Raw genomic sequence first — 26,099 nt, 5'->3', positions numbered from 1 at the left:
TCACTAGTTAACTACACATGGTTGATGATATTACTATTTTATCTAGCTTGTCCTGCGTGTCATATAATCAATGCAGTGCATCGATTTATCGTCGAATCACAGCCTACTTTTCCAAACGGGTGATGATTTAACAAGCACATTCACAAAAAACACTCATTGCACCAATGTGAAAAGAAAAAAAATACTTTGAAAAGCTCCACAGCTCATTAGCGGTGGAGAGTTAAGACAAATCAGACATCCCCAAAGGGGCACATTTCTAGGCCTACATTTGCGCACAGGCCCTGTAGCATTGACAGGAGCACTCCAAATAAACAACAATGAAAAAAATTGACCAAACTCGTAAATTGAAAGAAAAAAACAAGTAGCATAGGTTGTGAGCTCTGCAAACAATGTGTGCACTCTGACAATGAGAACAGTAAATGACTAATAATAATAATAATATATTGAATACATTAACAGAAATTACCATAACCAAACAAACATGAGAATAAACTAAATAAGAATTAACGGTAAATTTAGGCTACTACTGGTAATACAGTACAAACGGAAAGTATTCAGACTCCTTATTAGAAATGGAATTTAAAAATATATATCCTCAATAGACACACAATACCCCATAATGACAAAGTAAAAACAGGTTTAGATATGTTTGTAATTCTATTAAAAAACGGATCACATTTCCATAAGTATTCAGACCCTTTACTAGGTACTTTGTTTTGGCAGCGATTACAGCCTCGAGTGTTCTTGGGTATGACGCTACAAGCTTGGCACACCTGTATTTGGAGAGTTTATCCCATTCTTCTCTGTAGATCCTCTCAAGCTCTGTCAGGTTGGAATGGGAGTGTCGCCGCACAGCTATTTTCATGTCTCTCCAGAGATGTTAGACCAGGTTCAAGTCCAGGCTCTGGCTGGGCCGCTCAACGATATTCAGAGACTTCTCATGTAGCCACTCCTGCGTCATCTTGGCTGTGTGCCTAGGGTCGTTGTCCTGTTGAAAGGTGAACCTTCACCCCAGGCGGAGATCCTGAGCACTCCGCAGCAGGTTTTCATCAAGGCGCGCGCTTTACTTTGCTCCGTTCATCTTTCCTCTCGATTCTGACTGGTCTTCCAGTCCCTGCCACTGAAAAACATCCCCACAGCATGATGCTGCCACCATGCTTGACTGTAGGGATGATGCCAGGTTTCCTCCAGACGTGGTGCTTGGCATTCAGGCCAAAGGGTTCAATCTTGGTTTCATCAGACCAAAGAAGCTTGTTTCTCATGGTCTAAGAGTTCTTTAGGTACCTTTTGGAAAACTCCAAGTGGGCTGTCATGTGCCTTTTACTGACAAGTGGCTTCCATCTGGTCACTCTACCATAAAGGCCTGATTGCTGCAGAGATGGTTGTCCTTCTGGAAGACTCTCCCATCTCCACAGAGGAACTCCGGAGCTCATTCATCGGGTTCGATGGGTTCATCCATCGGGTTCGTGGTCACCTCTCTGACCAAGGCCCTTCCCCCTCAATTGTTTAGATTAGCCAGGCGGCTAGCTCTAGGAAGAGTCATGGTGGTTCCAAACTTCATCCATTTAAGTATGATGGAGACCTTATGTAGACAGATGTGTGGCTTTCCAAATCATGTCCAATAAATTAATGAATTCACCACAAGTGGACTCCAGTTGTAGAAACACCTCAAGGATGATCAATGGAAACAGGATGCACCTGAGCTCAATTTCGAGTCTCATAGTAAAGGGTCTGAAAACATATGTAAATATGGTATCTTAAAAAAAAGATATGAATACATTTGCAATAACTTCAAAAAAATCTGTTTTTGCTTTGTCATTATGGATGGTCTCGATTGGATGCTCTCGATTGTGCATCTGTATAAGTTTGTGAGTGCTTTTGGTGACAAGCCGAATTTCTTCAGCCTCCTGAGGTTGAAGAGGCGCGCTGCGCCTTCTTCACGATGCTGTCTGTGTGAGTGGACCAATTCAGTTTGTCTGTGATGTGTATGCCGAGGAACTTAAAACTTGCTACCCTCTCCACTACTGTTCCATCGATGTGGATAGGGGGGTGTTCCCTCTGCTGTTTCCTGAAGTCCACAATCATCTCCTTAGTTTTGTTGACGTTGAGTGTGAGGTTATTTTCCTGACACCACACTCCGAGGGCCCTCACCTCCTCCCTGTAGGCAGTCTCGTCAATGTTGGTATTCAAGCCTACCACTGTTGTGTCGTCCGCAAACTTGATGATTGAGTTGGAGGCGTGCGTGGCCACGCAGTCATGGGTGAACAGGGAGTACAGGAGAGGGCTCAGAACGCACCCTTGTGGGGCCCCAGTGTTGAGGATCAGCGGGGTGGAGATGTTGTTACTACCCTCATCACCTGGGGGCGGCCCGTCAGGAAGTCCATTACCCAGTTGCACAGGGCGGGGTCGAGACCCAGGGTCTCGAGCTTGATGAAGAGCTTGGAGGGTACTATGGTGTTGAATGCCGAGCTGTAGTCGATGAACAGCATTCTCACATAGGTATTCCTCTTGTCCAGATGGGTTAGGGCAGTGTGCAGTGTGGTTGAGATTGCATCGTCTGTGGACCTATTTGGGCGGTAAGCAAATTGGAGTGGGTCTAGGGTGTCAGGTAGGGTGGAGGTGATACGGTCCTTGACTAGTCTCTCAAAGCACTTCATGATGACGGAAGTGAGTGCTACGGGGCGGTAGTCGTTTAGCTCAGTTACCTTAGCTTTCTTGGGAACAGGAACAATGGTGGCCCTCTTGAAGCATGTGGGAACAGCAGACTGGTATAGGGATTGATTGAATATGTCCGTAAACACACCGGCCAGCTGGTCTGCGCATGCTCTGAGGGCGCGGCTGGGGATGCCGTCTGGGCCTGCAGCCTTGCGAGGGTTAACACGTTTAAATGTCTTACTCACCTCGGCTGCAGTGAAGGAGAGTCCGCATTTTTCGTTGCAGGTCGTGTCAGTGGCACTGTATTGTCCTCAAAGTTATTTAGTTATTTAGTCTGCCTGGGAGCAAGACATCCTGGTCCGTGACTGGGCTGGATTTCTTCTTGTAGTCCGTGATTGACTGTAGACCCTGCCACATGCCTCGTGTCTGAGCCGTTGAATTGAGATTCTACTTTGTCTCTGTACTGACGCTTAGCTTGTTTGATAGCCTTGCGGAGGGAATAGCTGCACTGTTTGTATTCGGTCATGTTACCAGTCACCTTGCCCTGATTAAAAGCAGTGGTTCGCGCTTTCAGTTTCACGCGAATGCTGCCATCAATCCACGGTTTCTGGTTAGGGAATGTTTTAATCGTTGCTATGGGAACGACATCTTCAACGCACGTTCTAATGAACTCGCACACCGAATCAGCGTATTCGTCAATATTGTTATCTGACGCAATACGAAACATATCCCAGTCCACGTGATGGAAGCAGTCTTGGAGTGTGGAGTCAGCTTGGTCGGACCAGCGTTGGACAGACCTCAGCGTGGGAGCCTCTTGTTTTAGTTTCTGTCTGTAGGCAGGGATCAACAAAATGGAGTCGTGGTCAGCTTTTCCGAAAGGAGGGCAGGGCAGGGCCTTATATGCATCGCGGAAGTTAGAGTAACAATGATCCAAGGTTTTTCCACCCCTGGTTGCGCAATCGATATGCTGATAAAATTTAGGGAGTCTTGTTTTCAGATTAGCCTTGTTAAAATCCCCAGCTACAATGAATGCAGCCTCCGGATAAATGGATTCCAGTTTGCAAAGAGTCAAATAAAGTTCGTTCAGAGCCATCGATGTGTCTGCTTGGGGGGGGGGGGGGGGGGGGGATATATACGGCTGTGATTATAATAGAAGAGAATTCTCTTGGTAGATAATGCGGTCTACATTTGATTGAGGAATTCTAAATCAGGTGAACAGAAGGATTTGAGTTCCTGTATGTTTCTTTCATCACACCATGTCTCGTTAGCCATAAGGCATACGCCCCCGCCCCTCTTCTTACCAGAAAGATGTTTGTTTCTGTCGGCTCGATGCGTGGAGAAACCCGCTGGCTGCACCGCCTCCGATAGCGTCTCTCCAGTGAGCCATGTTTCCGTGAAGCAAAGAACGTTACAGTCTCTGATGTCCCTATGGAATGCTACCCTTGCTCGGATTTCATCAACCTTGTTGTCAAGAGACTGGACATTGGCGAGAAGAATGCTAGGGAGTGGTGCACGATGTGCCCGTCTCCGGAGTCTGACCAGAACCGCCTCGTTTCCCTCTTTTTCGGAGTTGTTTTTTTGGGTCGCTGCATGGGATCCATTCCGTTGTCCTGTTTGAAAGGCAGAACACAGAATCCGCGTCGCGAAAAACATATTCTTGGTCGTACTGATGGTGAGTTGACGCTGATCTTATATTCAGTAGTTCTTCTCGACTGTATGTAATGAAACCTAAGATGACCTGGGGTACTAATGTAAGAAAAAACACGTAAAAAAACAAAAAACTGCACAGTTTCCTAGGAACGCGAAGCGAGGCGGCCATCTCTGTCGGCGCCGGTTGTATAACACCAGTGTGCAACTCCCGCACGGCCTCCCGCACAGAGGCGAAGGTCGAGAGCCATGCGTCCTCCGAAACACAACCCAACCGCACTGCTTCTTGACACCATGAACATTCAACCCGTAAGCCAGCCGCACCAATGTGTCGGAGGAAACACTGTACACCTGGCGACTTGGTCAGCTTGCACTGCACCCGGCCCTCCACAGGAGTCACTAGTGCGCGATGAGACAAGGATATCCCTGCCGGACAAACCCTCCCTAACCCAGACGACGCTGGGCCAATTGTGCGCCACCCCATGGACCTCCCGGTCGCGGCCGGCTGCGACAAAGCCTGAGCTCGAACCCAGAGTCTCTGGTGGCACAGTGTCGTCCGGGTTAGGGAGGGTTTGGCCTTCGACCACTGCGCCACTCGGGAGGCCCACACCCCCATTCTCATCGACGGGATGTAGTGGAACAGGTTGGAGAGCTTCAAGTTCCTTAGTGTCCACATCAAACTATCATGGTCCAAACACACTAAGACAGTCGTGAAGAGGGCACGACAAAGACTATTCCTCCTCAGGAGACTGAAAAGATTTGGCATGGGTCCTCAGATCCGCAAAACATTCTACAGCTGCACCATTGGTTGATTCACTGCACCACTGGTTGCATCACTGCCTGGTATGGCAACTGCTCGGCCTCCGACCGTAAGGCATTACAGAGGAAAGGGCGTACGGCCAAGTACATTACTGGGGTCAAGCCATCCAGGACCTCTATACCAGGCTGTGTCAGAAGAAGGCCCTAAAAATTGTCAAAGACTCCAGCCACCCTAGTCATAGACTTCTCTCTGCTGACGCACGGCAAGCAGTACCGGAGCGCCCGTCTAGGTCCAAAAGGTTTCTTAACAGCTTCTACCCCCAAGCCATAGGACTCCTGAACAGCTAATCAAAGGGCTACCCAAGACTTCTCTTTTACACTGCTGCGACTCTGTTTATAATCTATGCAGTCACTTTAACTCTACCTACATGTACATATTACCTCGACTAACCGATGCCCCCGCACATCGAGTCTGTACCGGTACCCCCTGCATATAGCCTCTTGTTATTTTACTGCTGCCGTTTATTATTAAACATTATATTTTTTATTTTTTACTTAGGGCTGCAATCCCGTTAACGGGATAGATATGACAACAGTCAGTGAAAGTGCCAGGCGCCAAATTCAAAACAACAAAAATTTCAATTAAAAAGTCACAAACATACATGTATACATTTAACGTAGAATTATAACAGAATTCTACCCTGTCTTTCTATAATGATAAATAATGTTTGTTCATTAGGAAGGGGTTATGTAGCATAGACCTAGGAAGAAATGAATGTATGTGTGTGTCGAAAGAGAACGAAGAAGTGCATTAACCTATGTTTGAACCGACCTGGCTGTAACTGGGGAGATTAGATAAGACAGGGAGAGCCCCTCCAGAGCTCTCGTATCTGGGGGAGACTGGAACTGTCAGCTGAGTGGTAATAAACTGTGGTGAGACCCATGAGAAAATTCCTATGTTGATGTGTATGTATGAGTGTAGGGTAAGAGAAAGTTATAAAAGGAATGTCTTTGTATATGTACAGCAGCGCTGTCGTAAATAAACCTTGCAGACTACGGTAGACTGGCCTCTGACTTTCATTTTAATAAGAACCTTACAAATTCTTAGTAACAGAGGATTTTAATTGAAGTTCAGTTTATGAACACTGAGAACAAAATTCTCATAGCAGTATGTTATACCGTTTTAAAAGGTAATCTTGTTGTTAATCTCACCAGTGTCCGATTTCAAATAGGCTTTACAGCGAAAGCACCACAAACGATTATGTTAGGTCACCACCAACTCACAGAAAAACACAGCCATTTTTCCAGACAAAGAGAGGAGTCACAAAAAGCACAAATAGAGATACAATTAATCACTAACCTTTGATGATCTTCATCAGATGACACTTATAGGACTTCATGTTACACAATACATGTATGTTTTGTTTGATAAAGTTCATATTTATATAAAAAAATCTGTATACGTTCACTAGTTCCAAAAACATCCGGTGATATTGCAGAAACACATCATTTTACAGAAATACTCATTATAAATGTTGATGAAAAAACAATTGTTAGACATGGGGAAATATAGATATACCTCTCCTTAATGCAACCGCTGTGTCAAATTTCAGAAAAAGCAAACCATGCAATAATCTGAGAACAGCGCTCAGAAAAAAAAAAAAATATCCGCCATGTTGGAGTCAACAGAAATCAGAAATAACATAAATATTCCTTTACCTTTGATGATCTTCATCAGAATGCACTCCCAGGAATCCCAGTTCCACATTAAATGTTTGATTTGTTTGATAATGTCCATTATTTATGTCCAAGTAGCAACTTTTGTTAGGGCGTTTAGTACACAAATCGAAACGCTCGTGTAGGTCCAGCCGAACGTCAGATGAAAAGTTCAAAAAGTTATATTACAGGTCATAGAAACATTTCAAACCAAGTATAGAATCAATCTCTAGGATGTTTTTATCATAAATCTTCAATTATGTTCCAACCGGAGAATTCCATTGTCTGTAGAAAAGCCATGGAACGCAGGTTCATGTGAAATGCGCGTGACCAGGACCTGGCTCTCTGTCAGAACACTGACTCAAAGAGCTCTAATCCGGCCCCACATTACAGTAGAAGACTCGTTCAAGTTTCTAAAGACGGTTGACATCTAGTGGAAGCCATTGGAAGTGCAACTTGAACCATATCCCACTGTGTATTCGATAGGGCTGAGTTCAAAAACTACAAACCTCAGATTTCCCACTTCCTGTTTGGATTTCTTCTCAGGTTTTTGCCTGCCATATGAGTTCTGTTATACTCACAGACATCATTCAAACAGTTTTAGAAACTTGAGTGTTTTCTATCCAATACTAATAATAATATGCATATATTAGCAACTGGGACTGAGGAGCAGGCTGTTTACTCTGGGCACCTTATTCATCCAAGCTACTCAATACTGCCCCTGCAGCCATAAGAGTGTTAACACATTTATTTATTTATTTTACTTCTTAAAGCATTATTGGTTGAGGGATTGTAAGTAAGCATTTCTCTAAGGTCTACACCTGTTGTATTCAGGGCACATGTGACATAGAATTAGATTTTAAATAGTTGATCCACATTTTAGGCTAAACTGTCTGATCTGTTGCATCAAACTCCTTGCTTTTGAATATTTATTTTTTATGTAAAAGTCTACTGGTTGTATGAATTTAAAATCAAATCAATTTGGGATCGATTGTCTCACAACTGTCCCACAGTTTGCTTGGAATAGGCTATTTCTTTGTCGACAAGTTGCTCAATACAATATGTCAAGTTTTCTACTATTTTGGATTGTAGAGTGACATGCACTGAGTGCACAAAATACTAAGAACATTTACCTAATATTGAGTTGCAGGGCTGTGTTCAAAACAAAACAACTATAAGTGTGCTTGATCAAAAAAGCACCTTACAGTTGGGAGACTCTTTGAGTCATACAAGTGCATTGAATTGACTTACTGTGCATACTTTGGAGAGCTGTGTGGCCACTTGGATACACCAGTTTGACCTCTCTCAAACCTTTGGCATTTAAAAAAATAATTGATGCACCTACCCCAAATTTTCCAATATTATTCTTATGTTACTGAATGTATCCAGAGTATTTTCAGATTTCATTTCAACAAATGCATTGGAAAGTACAGTAAATGTAAAATGTTCATAAAATCAGTGTAATGTTTAGACTCAGTCTTGTGTCGGGTGAACTGCCGTGTCTTCATAATTTCCCCACAATCTCCTAACTGTTCCCTTGTAATTGCTTCCAAGGGTATGCATAAGCTTTCCATATTTCTTCTGTAAAAAAACATTTCAATGTAGCCCTATCCATATAGGCTCATTCCCACGAGTGTAAAGGGTTAAAAGCAGTGCACTACATAGGGAATAGGGTTCCATTGGGGATGTGCACATACTCACCAATGGTCATATTTATAGACTCTGGCTCCAGGCCAGTCAGAAACTTCCTACGGAGGCTGATCCCTTCGAAGTCCACGTAGACCCGCCGGAGAACTTCAAACCCATTCCCAGACACCATCTGGAGAGTGGAAACGACAGTGCAAATCCTGAGACATAAGTTTGGAATGCCGCTGACAAGTCACAGTGAAAGTGGTGGTGCGCACTGTTGGAAAGATGACGGTTTCTTTGTGTGCGCCTCAGCCCATTTCTAAAAGGTCACCTTCTCACTGACGAGGTCGCGGTGCCTGGAGCAGAAGACCTTCCTGTCCTCCTGGAAGAAACAGTTGCAGGCGCGGGCGCACATGAAGTGGTAGTTACTTTGACAGGATGAGAGACAGCAGCCAACAGTCGCCCCCGCCTGGCCACAACGCTCACAGCGCTGTAGGGAAGAACGGTACAATGAGTAGAAGAGAAAAGAAAACAGAATGAGAACGACTAGCAGAAAACTCCCTGAAAAGTAAACATTCTCATTATAACTCAAATGGGCATAGCAGACTTGACAAAACAATTCTCTTTGGGACAATAAAGCTCCTATTATTTTATGGCAATGTTAAAAACAGGAAACTGCACACCCATGTCTGAATACAAAGTCTATTGGGTAAGGATGTACTCCAGCTTTGATATGTGTCCCAAATGTCACCATATTCCCTACATAGCACACTATGGGCCCCGGTCAAAAGTAGTGCACTTTATAGGAAACATTGTGCCATTTGAGGCGCAGCTATGGTTATGTTCAATGCATTCTTACCATGTGGCGCCCCCTGGAGACAGCACTGTGTACTTGGAGTAGAGCTCCGTTGTCTTCGTACACCTCAGCGGACCACAGGCAGCAGTTGACGTGGGCCCACTCGTTCTGCCCCAGGTACAGCAGCCTGCCTGCGTCCTTCAATAAAAACGAGGAAATTCAGATTTAGAGTGGACCTGAGACAATATTCTGGGATGTCTGAATAGCTGCTAATACCATTACTGTGGGTATAATGTACTACAGAAGTGTTTCACAACTCCGATCCCTGAGTACCCCAAACAGAATAAATTATTTGTTTTAGCCGCATAGAAGAACAAACTCAACTAGTCATGTCCTTGTTGATTAGTTCACTAATTGAATCAGGTGTATGGCCACAAAAATGCATTCTCTTTCAGTCAGTCATCGGTTGAAGGATCTACAATCACGCCCGACAAGGCCAATGAAATACAGGGCTCGCTGGAAGCCCCTCCTTCCACATGTGATAAGCGTGAGACTCGGATTCATTCTTTCAATTATTCCACTCTTCACCTTGGTGTGAACAGGTACATTTCACAGTACTTAAACAAATAATCGGAACACGAGACTTGTCTTATGTTGCGCCAACTTAACTGTCCCTTAGGTTGTAGAGCGTGCTCCCCCCCTGGACGTCGTGTGCTGTAGTTTATGATTAGGAAACTTGTGAGAACAGTACAAACAATGAGTTATTCTTCTAATTGCTTGGCCTGGCTTCAGCAATAGATAAGACTGATAACGAGACCGAAATGACAAGGTGGGTTCGGGTTTACCACCACGCCCCCAATAAATTAATAGCTATCCATGTTTGTTGTCTTGGCGCATGCTCAGGCTGCCCTCGCTCTAATCAGTTTATGTACGAGACTAGGGGACGGCTGGGGCTTGGTGTTTCAGATGACTTTCTCTCCCGGCTCCTGTGCGCTCTGTTGCCAGTTAAAGAGGCTACTTGAAGAGAGAGGATGACCAGATTCTGTCTGTGTACCTTGGTTAAGCACCACTTGCCTCTTCTCAAAAGAGTCTGGGTTCCACATCAGTGATCCGGTCCTACATAAATAGCAATCACTAACTCAAAGAGGCTGCTCCCTACATTGAGACCCAATCACTGACCACTTTAATAAATGGATCACTAGTCACTTTATACAATGCACTATAAATAATGACACTTCAATAATGTTCACATATCTTACATTACCCATATCACATGTGTATACTGTATTTTATGCCATCTATTGCACCTTGCCTATGCCGTTCAGCCATCGCTCATCCATATACTTACATGTACATATTCTCATTCACCCCTTTAGATGTGTATTAGGTCGTTTTTGGGGTATTGTTAGATTACTTGTTAGATACTACTGCACTGTCGGAACTAGAAGCACAAGCATTTCGCTATCTCGCATTAACATCTGCTAACCTTGTCTGAGACAAATAAGTTTAGATTTGATTTTAGCCATTCCAGCTTCCTAATGGTGGAATTGCTTGGGTAACCCACTTGTTTAGTGTACGTAGCCAGCATTAAGTTGCTTGGTTATTCTAAACTGACTGTGTTGCAGTCAGAGGCTAGCTAGCCTAGCTTAAACTAGAAGCCTTAGCATGGCTAAATTCAGTTAGCATGCATAACTTCTGGCAAATAAAGCTTATTAGCTTTCCGCCAGTGATACGGCAATCCTATTCCTATTTCAAATTATTGGAGTTGGAGGGAGTGGAGGAAGCGGGGCATGCAGGCACCACAGATGAGCAAGCAGCCGCCGAGCACTTGGCTCGTGTAACTCCCAGAGCAAGGGGCCTTAGCACAGGTCTGATCGACCGGTGAGCCCCACAACAAAAATATTACTGTCACGTCAGTGCCCCCACGTTTGGTTAATAACAAAACAGGGTGCTACGTCAGAATTTACTGGAGCCCCGTGTCCATAAGGGGCAGGGCTTCATCCAGGCTATAGAAGCACAACTTAGCTTGGAAGCTTGTCCATGTTTAAAGGCTCCTCTGTTACCCCAAGTTCCTTTGTGTTCACAGGGTTCAAGTGGTATATCAATCTCCCAAGGTGAGAGTAATACGTTGGGCGACTCGCTCCCAGTCCACAAGAAGGCTCATCACTGGGATTCATTGCTGATTCCTGCCTGTAGCTCACTAGTCCACATGAGGTGCTTAGTGAAACAGGTTATGGGTTTCATTCTAGGAAATGACATTCAATTACCCCGTCTGTTGCCACAGAAGGTGTCCATTTTTCATTGCTGTCTGTCCCTTCTCCAGCTTGGTTGAAAGATTGTGGCACCGGTAACTATGAAAAAGAACAATGAACCAATCTTTCCCAGTCCATATGGTGGCGTCCCGCCCCTTCAGATGGCACTTGACGGGAGGCTCACTGTCGGCTCCAAACAACAGTGTGCATGCGCAGTATTGCAATGGATCATGCGAACAGTGACGTCGGGGGTACAGGCTACAACTTTTGCGCATCCCCCACGCTTCAGCGACGTCATCAGGTCGACTGTTTCCGAGGCCTCAGAGCCCGTTTTGAGGGAGGGAATAACCTCCCGTCTCCAGACCCAGGTAACCGGAGAAGTCTATGTCAGATCCTGGTTGTCTCAGACTGGTCTTCAAACCAATTGCTCCCACATGGGACTTGGCCCTGATCCTCAACTACAAAATCTCCCTGCTCATGACTTTGGTCATGGCTAAACATGTTGGGGACCTCCAAGTGTTATCAGTACAAACTTTCTGTACTCAGTTCACCCGGGCAACTAAGGTGATGTTGAGTCCAAATGCGACCTTCCACCTGAAAGTCATGGCTATGTCCTACAGGTCCTTAGCTTTGAGCCATTTCCATTTTCGCCTCCTTTTCCTTCTGAAGAGGAACAGGAGTTTAAATGCCCTGAGAGATTTATGCCTGTTCTGCTAATCCAGCTTGTGGCAGGGCAGTCCATAAGCAGCATGTCTCCCACTGGATTGTGGAATCTCTCCGGGCATATTACAGCAGGGGGCAAGGGTTAAATAGAGGTGTACGCACCCACTCCACCAGGGGTCCGGCAGCATCTTGGGCATAGTTTAAATGGTTGAGTGTAGGATACATTTGTGCTGCAGTGAGTTGGGCATCACCACATACTTTTGTGATGTTTCATTGCTTGGATGTCACTGCCCCCAGTTCAGCCCAGTGTGCTTACGGCTGGGACAGGGAATGTCACTAGGCAGCGCGCTGTGTGCACGATACCCAGACTGCCGCATCTGGCGGGGTCAGGTCTGGATGGTCTGCCACGGGCAGTTTAATTTAGTATCCGTTGGGCTCAGCTTGGGGCGTGATTATATATCCCCATAGTATGTTGTACTGAAGTTGACTGAATGAAAGTAAATGTAACGTTATGACTAACTACTGTTCCCTGAAGGAGGGAAACGAGATACAACTCCTGTTTCGCCCCACACTGCCCGTTCCTGGACTCAGTGAAGGAATTAATCCGAGCCTCACGCTTATCACCTGGGGAAGGCGGGGCTTCCAGCAAGGTGTGGATTTCAGGCGATTGAAGATCCTTCAACCCGAAGTAACGAGAGTACAACTCCCCCATAGTGTGTTGTACCTCGTTTCCCTTCTTCATGGAACAGTAGTTATAGTCATCAAGTTACATTCTGTTTGAGATACTCAAGGACCGAAGTTGAGAATCACTGTACTACAGTACCCATGATGCTCTATTGATGGTTTTATTTTACTAAAGATGTTTCTGAAGCTAACACAATGGTGTCTCGTCTCCTTATCAATACAATTACTGTGTGGGATCAGTACAGAGGGGGGAGGGAAACTCACGTTGGGTGTGGCGTCTCCACATTGTTGGCAGAGTACACACTGCCTCACATCTTTGGTCCAGTCGAGTTCCAGGGCCCCGGTTAGAGCACAATGTGTACCTACTCAAGATAGACCAAACACATTCATTAATCATTGAATTGATTCACATTGTTAGGATGAAGTAAAATGCTAGATCACCATCAATCTTGTGCCGGTGAATGGGGTTACATGCCTGCTTTGAGAAAGAAAATAGGCTTACAGAGGGAGTGATAGATATATAATATAATGCACTACTGCACTATATAATGCACTACTATTGACCAGAGCCCTATGCCTATGACCAGACCCCTAGTTGAGACCCAGCCAAAAACTCCATACCTTGGGATTTGAGTGTGAGGCTCTCCAGAGCCCGGGACTGATGGGTGGTGACTGAGTACAGGGAAGAGATGCTGTTCCCCTGCTGGAGGCACCCTGAGCCCCTGGTAACTTGGTATGTCCTCTCCAGCCACTGTGCATAGCTGTGCTCCTTAGAGGGTGGAAGAACTGCCTCAGGGAGCATACCACTGAGACAGAAGAAAAGGGGGGAGACTTGTTCAGCAACAGAGCCTTTCTAAAAATGTATTTATTTATTTCACCTTTATTTAACCAGGTAAGCCAGTTGAGAACAAGTTCTCATTTACAAATACGACCTGGCCAAGATAAAGCAAAGCAGTGTGACAAACAACACAGAATTACACATGGAATAAACAAACATACAGTCAATAACACAATAGAAAAGTGTATATACAGTGTGTGCAAATGAAGTAAGATTAGAGAGGTAGGGCAATAAATAGGCTGTGGCAAAATAATTACAATTTCGCAAATAAACACAGGAGTGATAGATGTGCAAGTAGAGATTCGGAGGTGCAAAGGAGCAAAAAAAAGAAAAATATAAAATAAATAACAATATGGGGATGAGGTAGTTGGATGGGCTATTTACAGATGGGCTATGTACAGGTGCAATGATCTGTAAGCTGCTCTGATAGCTGATGCTTAAAGTTAGTGAGGGAGATATGAGTCTCCAGCTTCAGTGATTTTTGCAGTTCGTTCCAGTCATTGGCAGCAGAGAACTGGAAGGAAAGGCGGTCAAAGGAGGAATTGGCTTTGGGGGTGACCAGTGAAATATACCTGCTGGAGCGCGTGCTACGGGTGGGTGCTACTGTGGTGACCAGTGAGCTGAGATAAGGCGGGGCTTTACCTAGCAAGGACTTATAGATGACCTGGAGCTAGTTGGTTTGGCGACAAATATGAAGCAAGAGCCAGCCAACGAGAGCATACAGGTCGCAGTGGTGGGTCGTATATGGGGCTTGGTGACGAAACGGATGGCACTGTGATAGACTGCATCCCATTTGCTGAGTAGAATGTTGGAGGCTGTTTTGTAAATGACATCGTTGAAGTCAAGGATCAGTAGGATAGTCAGTTTTAAGAGGGTATGTTTGGCAGCATGAGTGAAGGATGCTTTGTTTGCAAAATAGGCTAGATTTAAGCTAGATATAAATAAGCTAGATTTAATTATGTATTGGAGATGCTTAATATGAGTCTGGAAGGAGAGTTTACAGAACCGTTCAGTGATTTTTGCAAGGCGGGCAGGCAGCGATCGGTTGAAGAGCATGCATTTAGTTTTACTTGCATTTAAGAGCAGTTGGAGGCCACGGAAGGAGAGTTGTATGGCATTGAAGCTTGTGTGCAGGTTAGTTAACACGGTGTCCAAAGAAGGGCCAGAAGTATACAGAATTATGTCGTCTGCATAGAGGTGGATCAGACATCATTGATGTATACAGAGAAAAGAGTCGGCCCGAGAATTGAACCCTGTGGCACCCCCATAGGCTGCTAGAGGTCCGGACAACAGGCCCTCGAATTTGACACACAGAACTCTATCATAGAAGTAGTTGGTGAACCAGGCGAGGCAGTCATTTGAGAAACCAAGGCTGTTGAGTCTGCCGATGAGGATGTGGTGATTGACAGAGTCGAAAGCCTTGGCCAGGTCGATGGATATGGCTGCAAAGTATTGTCGATGGCAATTATTATATCGTTTAGGACCTTGAGCGTGGCTGACGTGCACCCATGATCAGCTCGGAAACCAGATTGCATAGTGGAGAAGGTACGGTGGGATTCGAAATGGTCGGTGATCTGTTTGTTAACTTGGCTTTTGAAGACCTTAGAAAAGGCAGGGTAGAATAGATATAGGTCTGTAAAAGTTTGGGTCTAGAGTGTCTTCCCCTTTGAAGATGGGGATTACCGCGGCAGCTTTCCAATATTTGGGGATCTCAGACGATAGGAAAGAGGTTGAGCAGGCTAGTAATAGGGGTTGCAAAAATTGCAGCGGATCATTTTAGAAGGAGAGGGTCCAGATTGTCTAGCCCAGCTGATTTATAGGGGTGCAGATTTTGCACCTCTTTCAGAACATCAGCTATCTGCATTTGGGTGAAGGAGAAATGGGGGAGGCTTGGGCAAGTTGCTGTGGGGAGTGCAGAGCTGTTGACAGGGGTAGGGGTAGCCAGGTGGAAAGCAAGGCCAGCCGTAGAAAAATGCTTCTTGAAATTCTCGATAATCGTAGATTTATCAGTGGTGACAGTGTTTCCTAGCCTCAGTGCAGTGGGAGGAGGTGCTCTTATTCTCAATGGACTTTACAGTGTCCCTGAAATATTTGGAACTTGTGCTACAGGATGCAAATTTCTGTTTGAAAAAGCTAGCCTTTGCTTTCCATTCAGGCCAAGGAGATACTTTTTTAAAGTATTATTTGCTAGCTTTTCGAAAATAAGTATTCTATGCCTGCTTTATCTTTCTGAAGGCAAAACTATTTATTGTCATAGTTGGTTTGTTCAGGGATTTTCCCTTTTGTCTTCTCGGCGGAAATGTGAGTAAGAACAACAATGTCAAAATCGATAACGTACACCGTCATATGGTCTACACATAGTGTATCCATTTACCTTGGGAAATCTTTGGAGATTGGGTCCCACATTTTCTGATCCTGGCTATGAAACCAACTGAAAGTCTCCTCCAGCAACTGAAAGGACATAGATACAGTGCATTCTGGGAGTATTCAGACACCTTGACTGCTTCCACATTTTGTTACATTAAAGCATTATTCTAAAATTAATTAAAATGTTTTGTCCCCCAATCTATACAAAATACCCCATAATGACAAAGCAAAAACGTTTTAAAAAATAAAATACTAATAACTATATAATTTAAAAAACTTAAATATCACATTTACATAAGTATTCAGACCCTTTACTCAGTACTTTGTTGAAGCACCTTTGGCGGAGATTACAGCCTTTGAGTCTTCTTTGATTGAGAGGGGTTGAGTTAAATGCGGAAGACACATTTCAGTTGAATGCACTCAGTTGCACAACTGACTAGGTATCCCCCTTTCTTGGTTATGACACTATAAGCTTGGCACACCTGTATTTGAGGAATTTATCCCAGATCCTCTCAAGCCATGTCAGGTTGGCTGGGGAACATCGCTGCATTTTCAGGTCTCTCCAGAGATGTTCAATCGGGTTCAAGTCCGGGCTCTGGCTACGCTACGCAAGGACATTCAGAGACTTGTCCCGAAGCCACTCCTACATTGTATTGGCTGTGTACTTAGGGTTGTTATCCTGTTGGAAGGTGAACCTTCGCCCCAGTCTGAGGTCCTGAGCGCTCTGGAGAAGGTTTTCATCAAGGATTGCTCTGTACTTAACTGGTCTCCTAGTCCCTGCCGCTGATAAACATCCCCACAGCATGCTGCTGCCACCACCATGCTTCACCGAAGGGATGGCGCCAGGTTTCCTCCAGACGTGACCCTTTGCATTCAGGCCAAAGAGTTGAATCTTGGTTTCATCAGACCAGAGAATCTTGTTTCTCACGGTCAGTCCTTTAGGTGCCTTTTGGCAAACTCCATGCAGGATGTCATGTGCCTTTTACTGAGGAGTGGCTTCCGTCTGCCCACACCACAATAAAGGCCTGATTGGTGGAGTGCTGCAGAGATGGTTGTCCATCTGGAAGGTTCTCCCATCTCCACAGAGGAACTCTGGAGCTCTGTCAGTGTGACCTTCGGGATCTTGATCTTGTAGGCCCTTCTCCCCCAATTGCTCAGTTTGGCCAGGTAGCCAGCTCTAGGAAGAGCGTTGGTGTTGCCAAACTTCTTCCATTTAAGAATGATAGAGGCCACTGTATTCTTGGGGACCTTCAATGCTGCAGACATTTTTGGTACCCTCCCAGATCTGTGCCGCGACACGATCCTGTCTCTGAGCTTTACGGACAATTCGTCCGACCTCATGGCTTGGTTTTTTGCTCTGACATGCACTGTCAACTGTGGGACCTTACATAGACAGGTGTGCCTTCCAAATCATGTCCAATCAATTGAATTTATCACAGGTGGACACCAATAAAGTTGTAGGAACATCATGATGATCAATGGAATGATCAATGGAAACAGGATGCACCTGAGCTCAATTTTGAGTCTCATAGCAAAGGGTCTGTTTACTTAGGTAAATTTTTAAAAATCTAAAAACCTGTTTTCGCTTTGTCATTATGGGGTATTGTAAATGTATTTAATACATTTTAGAATAAGGCTGTAAAGTAACATTTTGAAAAGGGGAAGGGGTCTGAATACTTTCCGAATGCACTCAGTGTGTGATCTTTATACATCGTTAAAGAGAGGCAATAAGGGGTTCATACACAAAAATATTATTTTAGAGTTATTTTATTATGTTTTATTAATCGAGGCAATTAATAAAATACCTTTTATTTTATGCAGACTATAATAGAGTAAATATGCAAACAAACAATATAATGATACGGCACAGTATGGCCCATAACAAATGTCTATAGCATTAATGGAGGAAAGGTCTTTCTACTAACCTTCAGGTAGTGAGACCTGGCCAAACAGGTGGGCCTCAGGTCCTCAGGGAGAGACTCCTCCTCCTTTAGCCCCTTCCTCATCACCATGACAACATCCTCATGGAATGATTTCTGATTGGTAGACAAGAGCAGGAAAAACAGGTGTCAAGTTTGGGAGACAGATGTAGTGTTGTTACAATATATGTGAGATTAAATTTACTGTGTGGAGTCTTCCCTCCCATTAGAACATCTATAAGAGCATCTGCTAAATGACCAAAATGTATATAAAGTGATCAGATTGTGGTCTGAAAAGAGCTACATGAGTCACAGTGGAACATTGATGCCATGACAGCAAAATCAACAACCGCTAGCTCCGGGTTGGAGCGAGCGGTCGCATCTGCACTCGGTCCGCAGGTAGTATTACATTTCATTACATTTCATTATAGTACAACGGTTTGATTTGTCTAATCTTAGCAATTTCTTCTTAGCTAGCTACACAGCCGTCTTTGTATCATAGATAATTGCGTAATTATCGTATTTCGTCGTCCTAACGCAGTCTACACTGCCCTGCAGCTAGCCAGCTAGCTAACGTCCACCGTTAGCTAGTCCACCGTCTACCGATTAGCAGCACAACTATTACACTCAACTGAACGACTTGATTAGTGTAGTGTTAGCTAGCTACATAGTTGTCTTTGCTGTCTTCGTACTCCAAGATAATTGTGTAGTTTAGAGTGTGTAGTTTTATGTCGTCCTTAACATAGGAGACTCTGCTAGCTAGCCAACAGCTAGCCAACGTCTACCGAACAGAACTTCTGCACTCAACAACTGGGTCGCATTTCGCTCGCTCCACAGGTAGTATCACATTTTTCATTTCATTTCATTACAGTACAACGGCTTGATTTGTTTGATCGTAGCTAGCTACATAGCTAGCTACATAGCCGTCTTTGTATCAAAGATAATTGTGTAGTCTAGAGCGATTTCCTAGGTTAGTTAGCCAGCTATTGTCGTTCTTTTAACGCAACGTAACGTAATCAACACTGCTAGCTAGCCAGCTAGCCCCGAATAGCAGCACAGTAGAAACTATTACACTCAACGGAACGACTTGATTAGTGTAGTGTCAACAACGCAGCCAATGCCAACTAGCCTACTTAGTCAACAACGCAGCCTCTGCCAGCTAGCCTACTTCAGCAGTACTGTATCATTTTAATCATTTTAGTCAATAAGATTCTTGCTACGTAAGCTTAACTCTCTGAACACTCGTGACGTGTAGTCCACTTGTCATTCCAATCTCCTTTGCATTAGCGTAGCTCTCTGTGTAGCCTGTCAACTATGTGTCTGTCTATCCCTGTTCTCTCCTCTCTGCACAGACCATACAAACGCTTCCACACCGCGTGGCCGCGGCCACCCTAATCTGGTGGTCCCAGCGCGCACGACCCACGTGGAGTTCCAGGTCTCCGGTAGCCTCTGGAACTGCCGATCTGCGGCCAACAAGGCAGAGTTCATCTCCGCCTATGTCTCCCTCCAGTCCCTCGACTTCTTGGCACTGACGGAAACATGGATCACCACAGACAACACTGCTACTCCTACTGCTCTCTTCGTCTGCCCACGTGTTCTCGCACACCCCGAGAGCTTCTGGTCAGCGGGGTGGTGGCACCGGGATCCTCATCTCTCCCAAGTGGTCATTCTCTTTCTCCCCTTACCCATCTGTCTATCGCCTCCTTTGAATTCCATGCTGTCACAGTTACCAGCCCTTTCAAGCTTAACATCCTTATCATTTATCGCCCTCCAGGTTCCCTCGGAGAGTTCATCAATGAGCTTGATGCCTTGATAAGCTCCTTTCCTGAGGACGGCTCACCTCTCACAGTTCTGGGCGACTTTAACCTCCCCACGCCTACCTTTGACTCATTCCTCTCTGCCTCCTTCTTTCCACTCCTCTCCTTTTGACCTCACCCTCTCACCTTCCCCCTACTCACAAGGCAGGAAATACGCTCGACCTCATCTTTACTAGATGCTGTTCTTCCACTAACCTCGTTGCAACTCCCCTCCAAGTCTCCGACCACTACCTTGTATCCTTTTCCCTCTCGCTCTCATCCAACACTTCCCACACTGCCCCTACTCGGATGGTATCGCGCCGTCCCAACCTTCGCTCTCTCCCCGCTACTCTCTCCTCTTCCATCCTATCATCTCTTCCTCTGCTCAAACCTTCTCCAACCTATCTCCTGATTCTGCCTCCTCAACCCTCCTCTCCTCCCTTTCTGCATCCTTTGACTCTCTATGTCCCCTATCCTCCAGGCCGGCTCGGTCCTCCCTCCCGCTCCGTGGCTCGACGACTCATTGCGAGCTCACAGAACAGGGCTCCGGGCAGCCGAGCGGAAATGGAGGAAAACTCGCCTCCCTGCGGACCTGACATCCTTTCACTCCCTCCTCTCTACATTTTTTTCCTCTCTCTCTCTGCTGCTAAAGCCACTTTCTACCACTCTAAATTCCAAGCATCTGCCTCTAACCCTAGGAAGCTCTTTGCAACCTTCTCCTCCCTCCTGAATCCTCCTCCCCCTCCCCCTCCTCCCTCTCTGCAGATGACTTCGTCAACCATTTTGAAAAGAAGGTCGACGACATCCGATCCTCGTTTGCTAAGTCAAACGACACCGCTGGTTCTGCTCACACTGCCCTACCCTGTGCTCTGACCTCTTTCTCCCCTCTCTCCAGATGAAATCTCGCGTCTTGTGACGGCCGGCCGCCCAACAACCTGCCCGCTTGACCCTATCCCCTCCTCTCTTCTCCAGACCATTTCCGGAGACCTCCTCCCTTACCTCACCTCGCTCATCAACTCATCCCTGACCGCTGGCTACGTCCCTTCCGTCTTCAAGAGAGCGAGAGTTGCACCCTTCTGAAAAACCTACACTCGATCCCTCCGATGTCAACAACTACAGACCAGTATCCCTTCTTTCTTTTCTCTCCAAAACTCTTGAACGTGCCGTCCTTGGCCAGCTCTCCCGCTATCTCTCTCAGAATGACCTTCTTGATCCAAATCAGTCAGGTTTCAAGACTAGTCATTCAACTGAGACTGCTCTTCTCTGTATCACGGAGGCGCTCCGCACTGCTAAAGCTAACTCTCTCTCCTCTGCTCTCATCCTTCTAGACCTATCGGCTGCCTTCGATACTGTGAACCATCAGATCCTCCTCTCCACCCTCTCCGAGTTGGGCATCTCCGGCGCGGCCCACGCTTGATTGCGTCCTACCTGACAGGTCGCTCCTACCAGGTGGCGTGGCGAGAATCCGTCTCCACACCACGTGCTCTCACCACTGGTGTCCCCAGGGCTCTGTTCTAGGCCCTCTCCTATTCTCGCTATACACCAAGTCACTTGGCTCTGTCATAACCTCACATGGTCTCTCCTATCATTGCTATGCAGACGACACACAATTAATCTTCTCCTTTCCCCTTCTGATGACCAGGTGGCGAATCGCATCTCTGCATGTCTGGCAGACATATCCGTGTGGATGACGGATCACCACCTCAAGCTGAACTCGGCAAGACGGAGCTGCTCTTCCTCCCGGGAAGGACTGCCCGTTCCATGATCTCGCCATCACGGTTGACAACTCCATTGTGTCCTCCTCCCAGAGCGCTAAGAACCTTGGCGTGATCCTGGACAACACCCTGTCTTCTCAACTAACATCAAGGCGGTGGCCCGTTCCTGTAGGTTCATGCTCTACAACATCCGCAGAGTACGACCCTGCCTCACACAGGAAGCGGCGCAGGTCCTAATCCAGGCACTTGTCATCTCCCGTCTGGATTACTGCAACTCGCTGTTGGCTGGGCTCCCTGCCTGTGCCATTAAACCCCTACAACTCATCCAGAACGCCGCAGCCCGTCTGGTGTTCAACCTTCCCAAGTTCTCTCACGTCACCCCGCTCCTCCGCTCCCTCCACTGGCTTCCAGTTGAAGCTCGCATCCGCTACAAGACCATGGTGCTTGCCTACGGAGCTGTGAGGGGAACGGCACCTCAGTACCTCCAGGCTCTGATCAGGCCCTACACCCAAACAAGGGCACTGCGTTCATCCACCTCTGGCCTGCTCGCCTCCCTACCACTGAGGAAGTACAGTTCCCGCTCAGCCCAGTCAAAACTGTTCGCTGCTCTGGCCCCCAATGGTGGAACAAATCCCTCACGACGCCAGGACAGCGGAGTCAATCACCACCTTCCGGAGACACCTGAAACCCCACCTCTTTAAGGAATACCTAGGATAGGATAAAGTAATCCCTCTCACCCCCCCCTGAAAAGATTTAGATGCACTACTGTTCCACTGGAGGTCATAAGGTGAATGCACCAATTTGTAAGTCGCTCTGGATAAGAGCGTCTGCTAAATGACTTAAATGTAATGTCTTAATAGTTTTCACGTGACATAATTCAAATGTTTATAAAGGACTGGGGTCTCTCACCAGTGAAGTGTACTGGCCGCCTGTACATTTTTGACCCACGGCATGTAGGTCGCAGATGGGATGCTGTTGGTCCCTGAAAGCATTTAGTTCCGTAGATTCCTCACACTGCAGAAAACAAAAGAACAGCATGGTACAGTAAAATGGAGACCGCCGTCAGAGGGTCAGGGATATACAATCCATAAGACAGTCTAAACGTGTAAAAGTTGATTTTGGATTTAGAGAAGAGCCATGTTATGAAAGTGAGAGAACATTTTACGAGTATCTGACTCGTGACGTCTTTACTGTGATGGCGGCAGACATTACCTCTCTGCAGGTTATCAGGTGCTGGGCGGAGGAGTCAGAGAGGAGGTTGGTCAGCACATTCTCTAGCCCCGCCCTCAGCCTTTCCTTCAGCGCCTCCTTCCAGAATATGGGCTGTGATTGGCTGCAGCGTGTACAGGAATATACTACGCTCTCTGGCAGGCTAGACATGATCTCATACAGGTCATCTGGGAGACAGAAGAGAAGCATAATTTCCATATAATGGAGTGGGTTTATAGTGGGATAGGCCCTTAAGTTAGGGCCTGCCTGAACAATTGGCCCAGCGTCGTCCAGGCCGTTTAGGCCAGTATATGCAGTCATTGTAAATAATAATTTGTTTTTAACTGACTTGCCTAATTGAATAAAGGTTAAATAAAATTAAATAGTTGAGGTGGCATCTTCCCCTACACATACTGTTATTAATAGGAGTGGTCACCCCTTCGCCTGGAGAACTACCCTCTTGCAGGATTTGGTTCCAGCTCTTATATCCAACACACCTGATTCTACCAATGAGATGCTCCTTGGAACCTTGATTAGCTGGATTAGGTGTGTTTGTATAGGGCTAGAGCAAAAGCCTGCATACCCAGTAACACTAATGAGTGTTGGCCACCCCTGTTGTACATCCCCTTGATAAAGACAGTTAACGCTGAAACATTAGTGTCACTCACCAGAGAGTCCTTCACATTTAGAATGCACCCAGTGGCTACACATGGAGCACTCCATCATCTGGCTGTTGTGGTCGTTCTCCTCGTAACACTTGGAGCATATGGTGCAGAAGTTCCCTTGTAAAACAAATAAGAAACAAAATCAGATGTACTAAAGTAATCAATGATTAATGGTTCTTTCGACCAATTGAAAAAAGCAAAAAAAACAGGCACCCTGTTTAAATAAAATCAACCTATACAGTGCATTCGGAAAGTATTAAGACCACTTGACTTTTTCCACATTGTTACATAAACAGCCTTATTCTAAAAATTTTTTTTTTTAAGAAAAAGCAAAAAAAAGTTTGCAAACATATATAAAAAAAAAACTGAAAAATAACATTTACATAAGTATTGATATGTTCGAGTCTTAATTATCAGGTAATCAATTGAAATTGTAACCTTTATTTAACTATGCAAGAACAAATTCTTATTTACAATGACAGCCTGGCCAAATCCGGACGACGCTGGGCCAATTGTGTGCCGCCCTATGGAACTGCCAATCAAGGCCGGATGTGTGACAGCCTGGAATCGAACCAGGGTCTGTAATGACACCTCTTACACTGAGATGCGGTGCCTTAGACCGCTGTGCCATTCGGGAGCCCTATTGAGTGCCATGGTATGGTTTCTACACCAGAAGTTAATGATTATCTGTAGGAGGAATATACAGTTGAAGTCGGAAGTTTACAAGCACTGATGTTGGAGTCATTAAAAGTCATTTTTCAACCACTCCAAATTTCTTGTTAACCTCTTGAGTGTAGGGGGCAGTATTTTGATGTTTGGATGAAAAACATGCCCAAATTAAACTGCCTATTTCTCAGGCTCAGAATCTAGAATATGCATATAATTGTCAGATTAGGATAGAAAACACTAAAGTTTCCAAAATATTGTCTGCAAGTAGAACAGAACTGATATTGCAGGCGAAAACCTGAGGAAAATCCAACCAGGAAGTGGCCTCTATTTTGAAAGCTCCATGTTCCATAGCCTGCCTTCTCTCCATTTAAAGGGATATCAACCAGATTCCTTTTCCTATGGCTTCCACATAGTGTGAACAGTCTTTAGACATAGTTTCAGGCTTTATTTCTGAAAAAATGAGCGAGAAAGATCACATCGCATCAGTGGATGGCTGGGTGCCAGCAGCGTTTTGTACGCTCAACAGCTTGGAGCAGCCATTTTCTCTCTCTCTCTCGCTCTCACTCCTATTGAAGAAGCTACATTCCCAGTTGATATATCATCAATTATATATTGTAAAAAACAACCTGAGGATTGACTATAAAAAAACATTTGAAATGTTTCTACGAACATTATGGATACTATTTGGAATTTTCGTCTGCGATGTCGTGACCGCTCGAGCCTGTGGATTACTGAACACAACACACCAACCAAATGGGAGGTATTTTGAATATAAAAATAATCTTTATGGAACAAAAGGAACATTTGTGTAACTGGGAGTGTCGTGGGTGCAAACATCCGAAGATCATCAAAAGGTAAGCGATTTAATTTATTGCTTTTATGACTTTTGTGACCAATCTACTTGGCTGCTAGCTGTTTGTAATATTTTTCCTACTGAGAGAGATGTGCTTACATAAGCGTTTGGTTTGCTTTCGGCGAAAAGCTTTATTGAAATCTGACACGCCAGGTGGAGTAACAACAAGCTACACTGTGTTTTGCTATATTGCACTTGTGATTTCATGAAAATTAAATATTTTTAGTGATTTAATTTGAATTTGACACTGCAATTCAGCGGTGGTTGACGAAATTGATTTCATTTGATTTTGTATCAACTAACAACTTGGGTCCATACAAACTTGCAACATTGTAAAAAAAGATTCTGGGCCTTCAGTTTCTTGGGACAGACACAGATGTAGGAAATTTGCACAAGGGATAAGAGGTCATCAGATAGTTTCTCAATGTATTGAAAAAAATCTTTCCTATTGTCAATCAATGGATGTAAAAACAGACTGCTTGCTTTACTGTTTGAGGTGAAGAAAACATTACTTTGAGAAGCACCACAGCTCATTAGTGGTGGTCCGTCAAGCCAATCAGAAATACTATCAGATCCACAAATGGGCACATTTATATGCCTACACTTGCGCGCATCTGCAGTCCTCATGCCTCCTTGCAGCATGCCTAAGGCACGTTCACGCAGATGAGCAGGGACCCTGGGCACCTTTCTTTTGGCGTTTTCCAGAGTCAGTAGAAAGGCCTCTTTAGTGTCCTAAGTTTTCATAACTGTGACCTTAAATGCCTACCGTCTGTAAGCTGTTAGGTCTTAACGACCGTTCCACAAGTGCATGTTCATTAATTATGCATGGGAAACCGTGTTTAAACCCTTTGCAATGAAGACCTGTGAAGTTATTTGATGTAGGATATTTGCACGCCCAATTTTTCAGTTTTTGATTTGTTAAAAAAGTTTGAAATATCCAATAAATGTTGTTCCACTTCATGATTGTGTCCCACTTGTGGTTGATTCTTCACAAACAAATACAGTTTTATATCTTTATGGTTGAAGCCTGAAATGTGGCAAAAGGTCGCAAAGTTCAAGGGGGCCGAATACTTTCGCAAGGCACTGTAGATTGTTGTCATCTTGCCATTCTCCTGTTTCTATTGAGCTGACCATGGGAGAACTACAAACTGTTCTTCAGGTCCTGGACCTCTGGTCAAGTCGTCCCTTCTTTTATTAGTTGAATCCACCAGTATTAAAAACACTTAGGTTACTCTGTTTATCCTCGCAGCTCCAGACAAGGGAGGTC

At 45.2% G+C, this 26,099-nt stretch overlaps 1 protein-coding gene across 2 annotated transcripts in view; it reads right to left on the bottom strand.

Moving 5' to 3' along the window:
• LOC115131800 (histone-lysine N-methyltransferase 2B-like) overlaps positions 1-26,099 on the bottom strand; it is an 83,174-nt gene that overhangs the window by 24,525 nt on the left and 32,550 nt on the right. For both annotated transcript variants that reach the window (XM_029663803.2, XM_029663804.2), the window contains 10 exons: positions 23,314-23,427; positions 22,649-22,833; positions 22,346-22,450; positions 17,932-18,042; positions 16,014-16,090; positions 13,423-13,607; positions 13,066-13,163; positions 9,266-9,400; positions 8,738-8,896; positions 8,479-8,596 (listed from right to left, as the gene is read on the bottom strand). In XM_029663803.2, coding sequence (XP_029519663.2) covers positions 8,479-8,596; positions 8,738-8,896; positions 9,266-9,400; positions 13,066-13,163; positions 13,423-13,607; positions 16,014-16,090; positions 17,932-18,042; positions 22,346-22,450; positions 22,649-22,833; positions 23,314-23,427 — 1,287 coding nt within the window. The remainder of the gene's footprint in view (positions 1-8,478; positions 8,597-8,737; positions 8,897-9,265; positions 9,401-13,065; positions 13,164-13,422; positions 13,608-16,013; positions 16,091-17,931; positions 18,043-22,345; positions 22,451-22,648; positions 22,834-23,313; positions 23,428-26,099) is intronic.

This window comes from Oncorhynchus nerka, linkage group LG7 (assembly GCF_034236695.1).
Source record: "Oncorhynchus nerka isolate Pitt River linkage group LG7, Oner_Uvic_2.0, whole genome shotgun sequence".
NCBI classification, from domain to species: domain Eukaryota; kingdom Metazoa; phylum Chordata; class Actinopteri; order Salmoniformes; family Salmonidae; genus Oncorhynchus; species Oncorhynchus nerka.
This window is presented reverse-complemented; position numbering and strand designations above follow the sequence as displayed.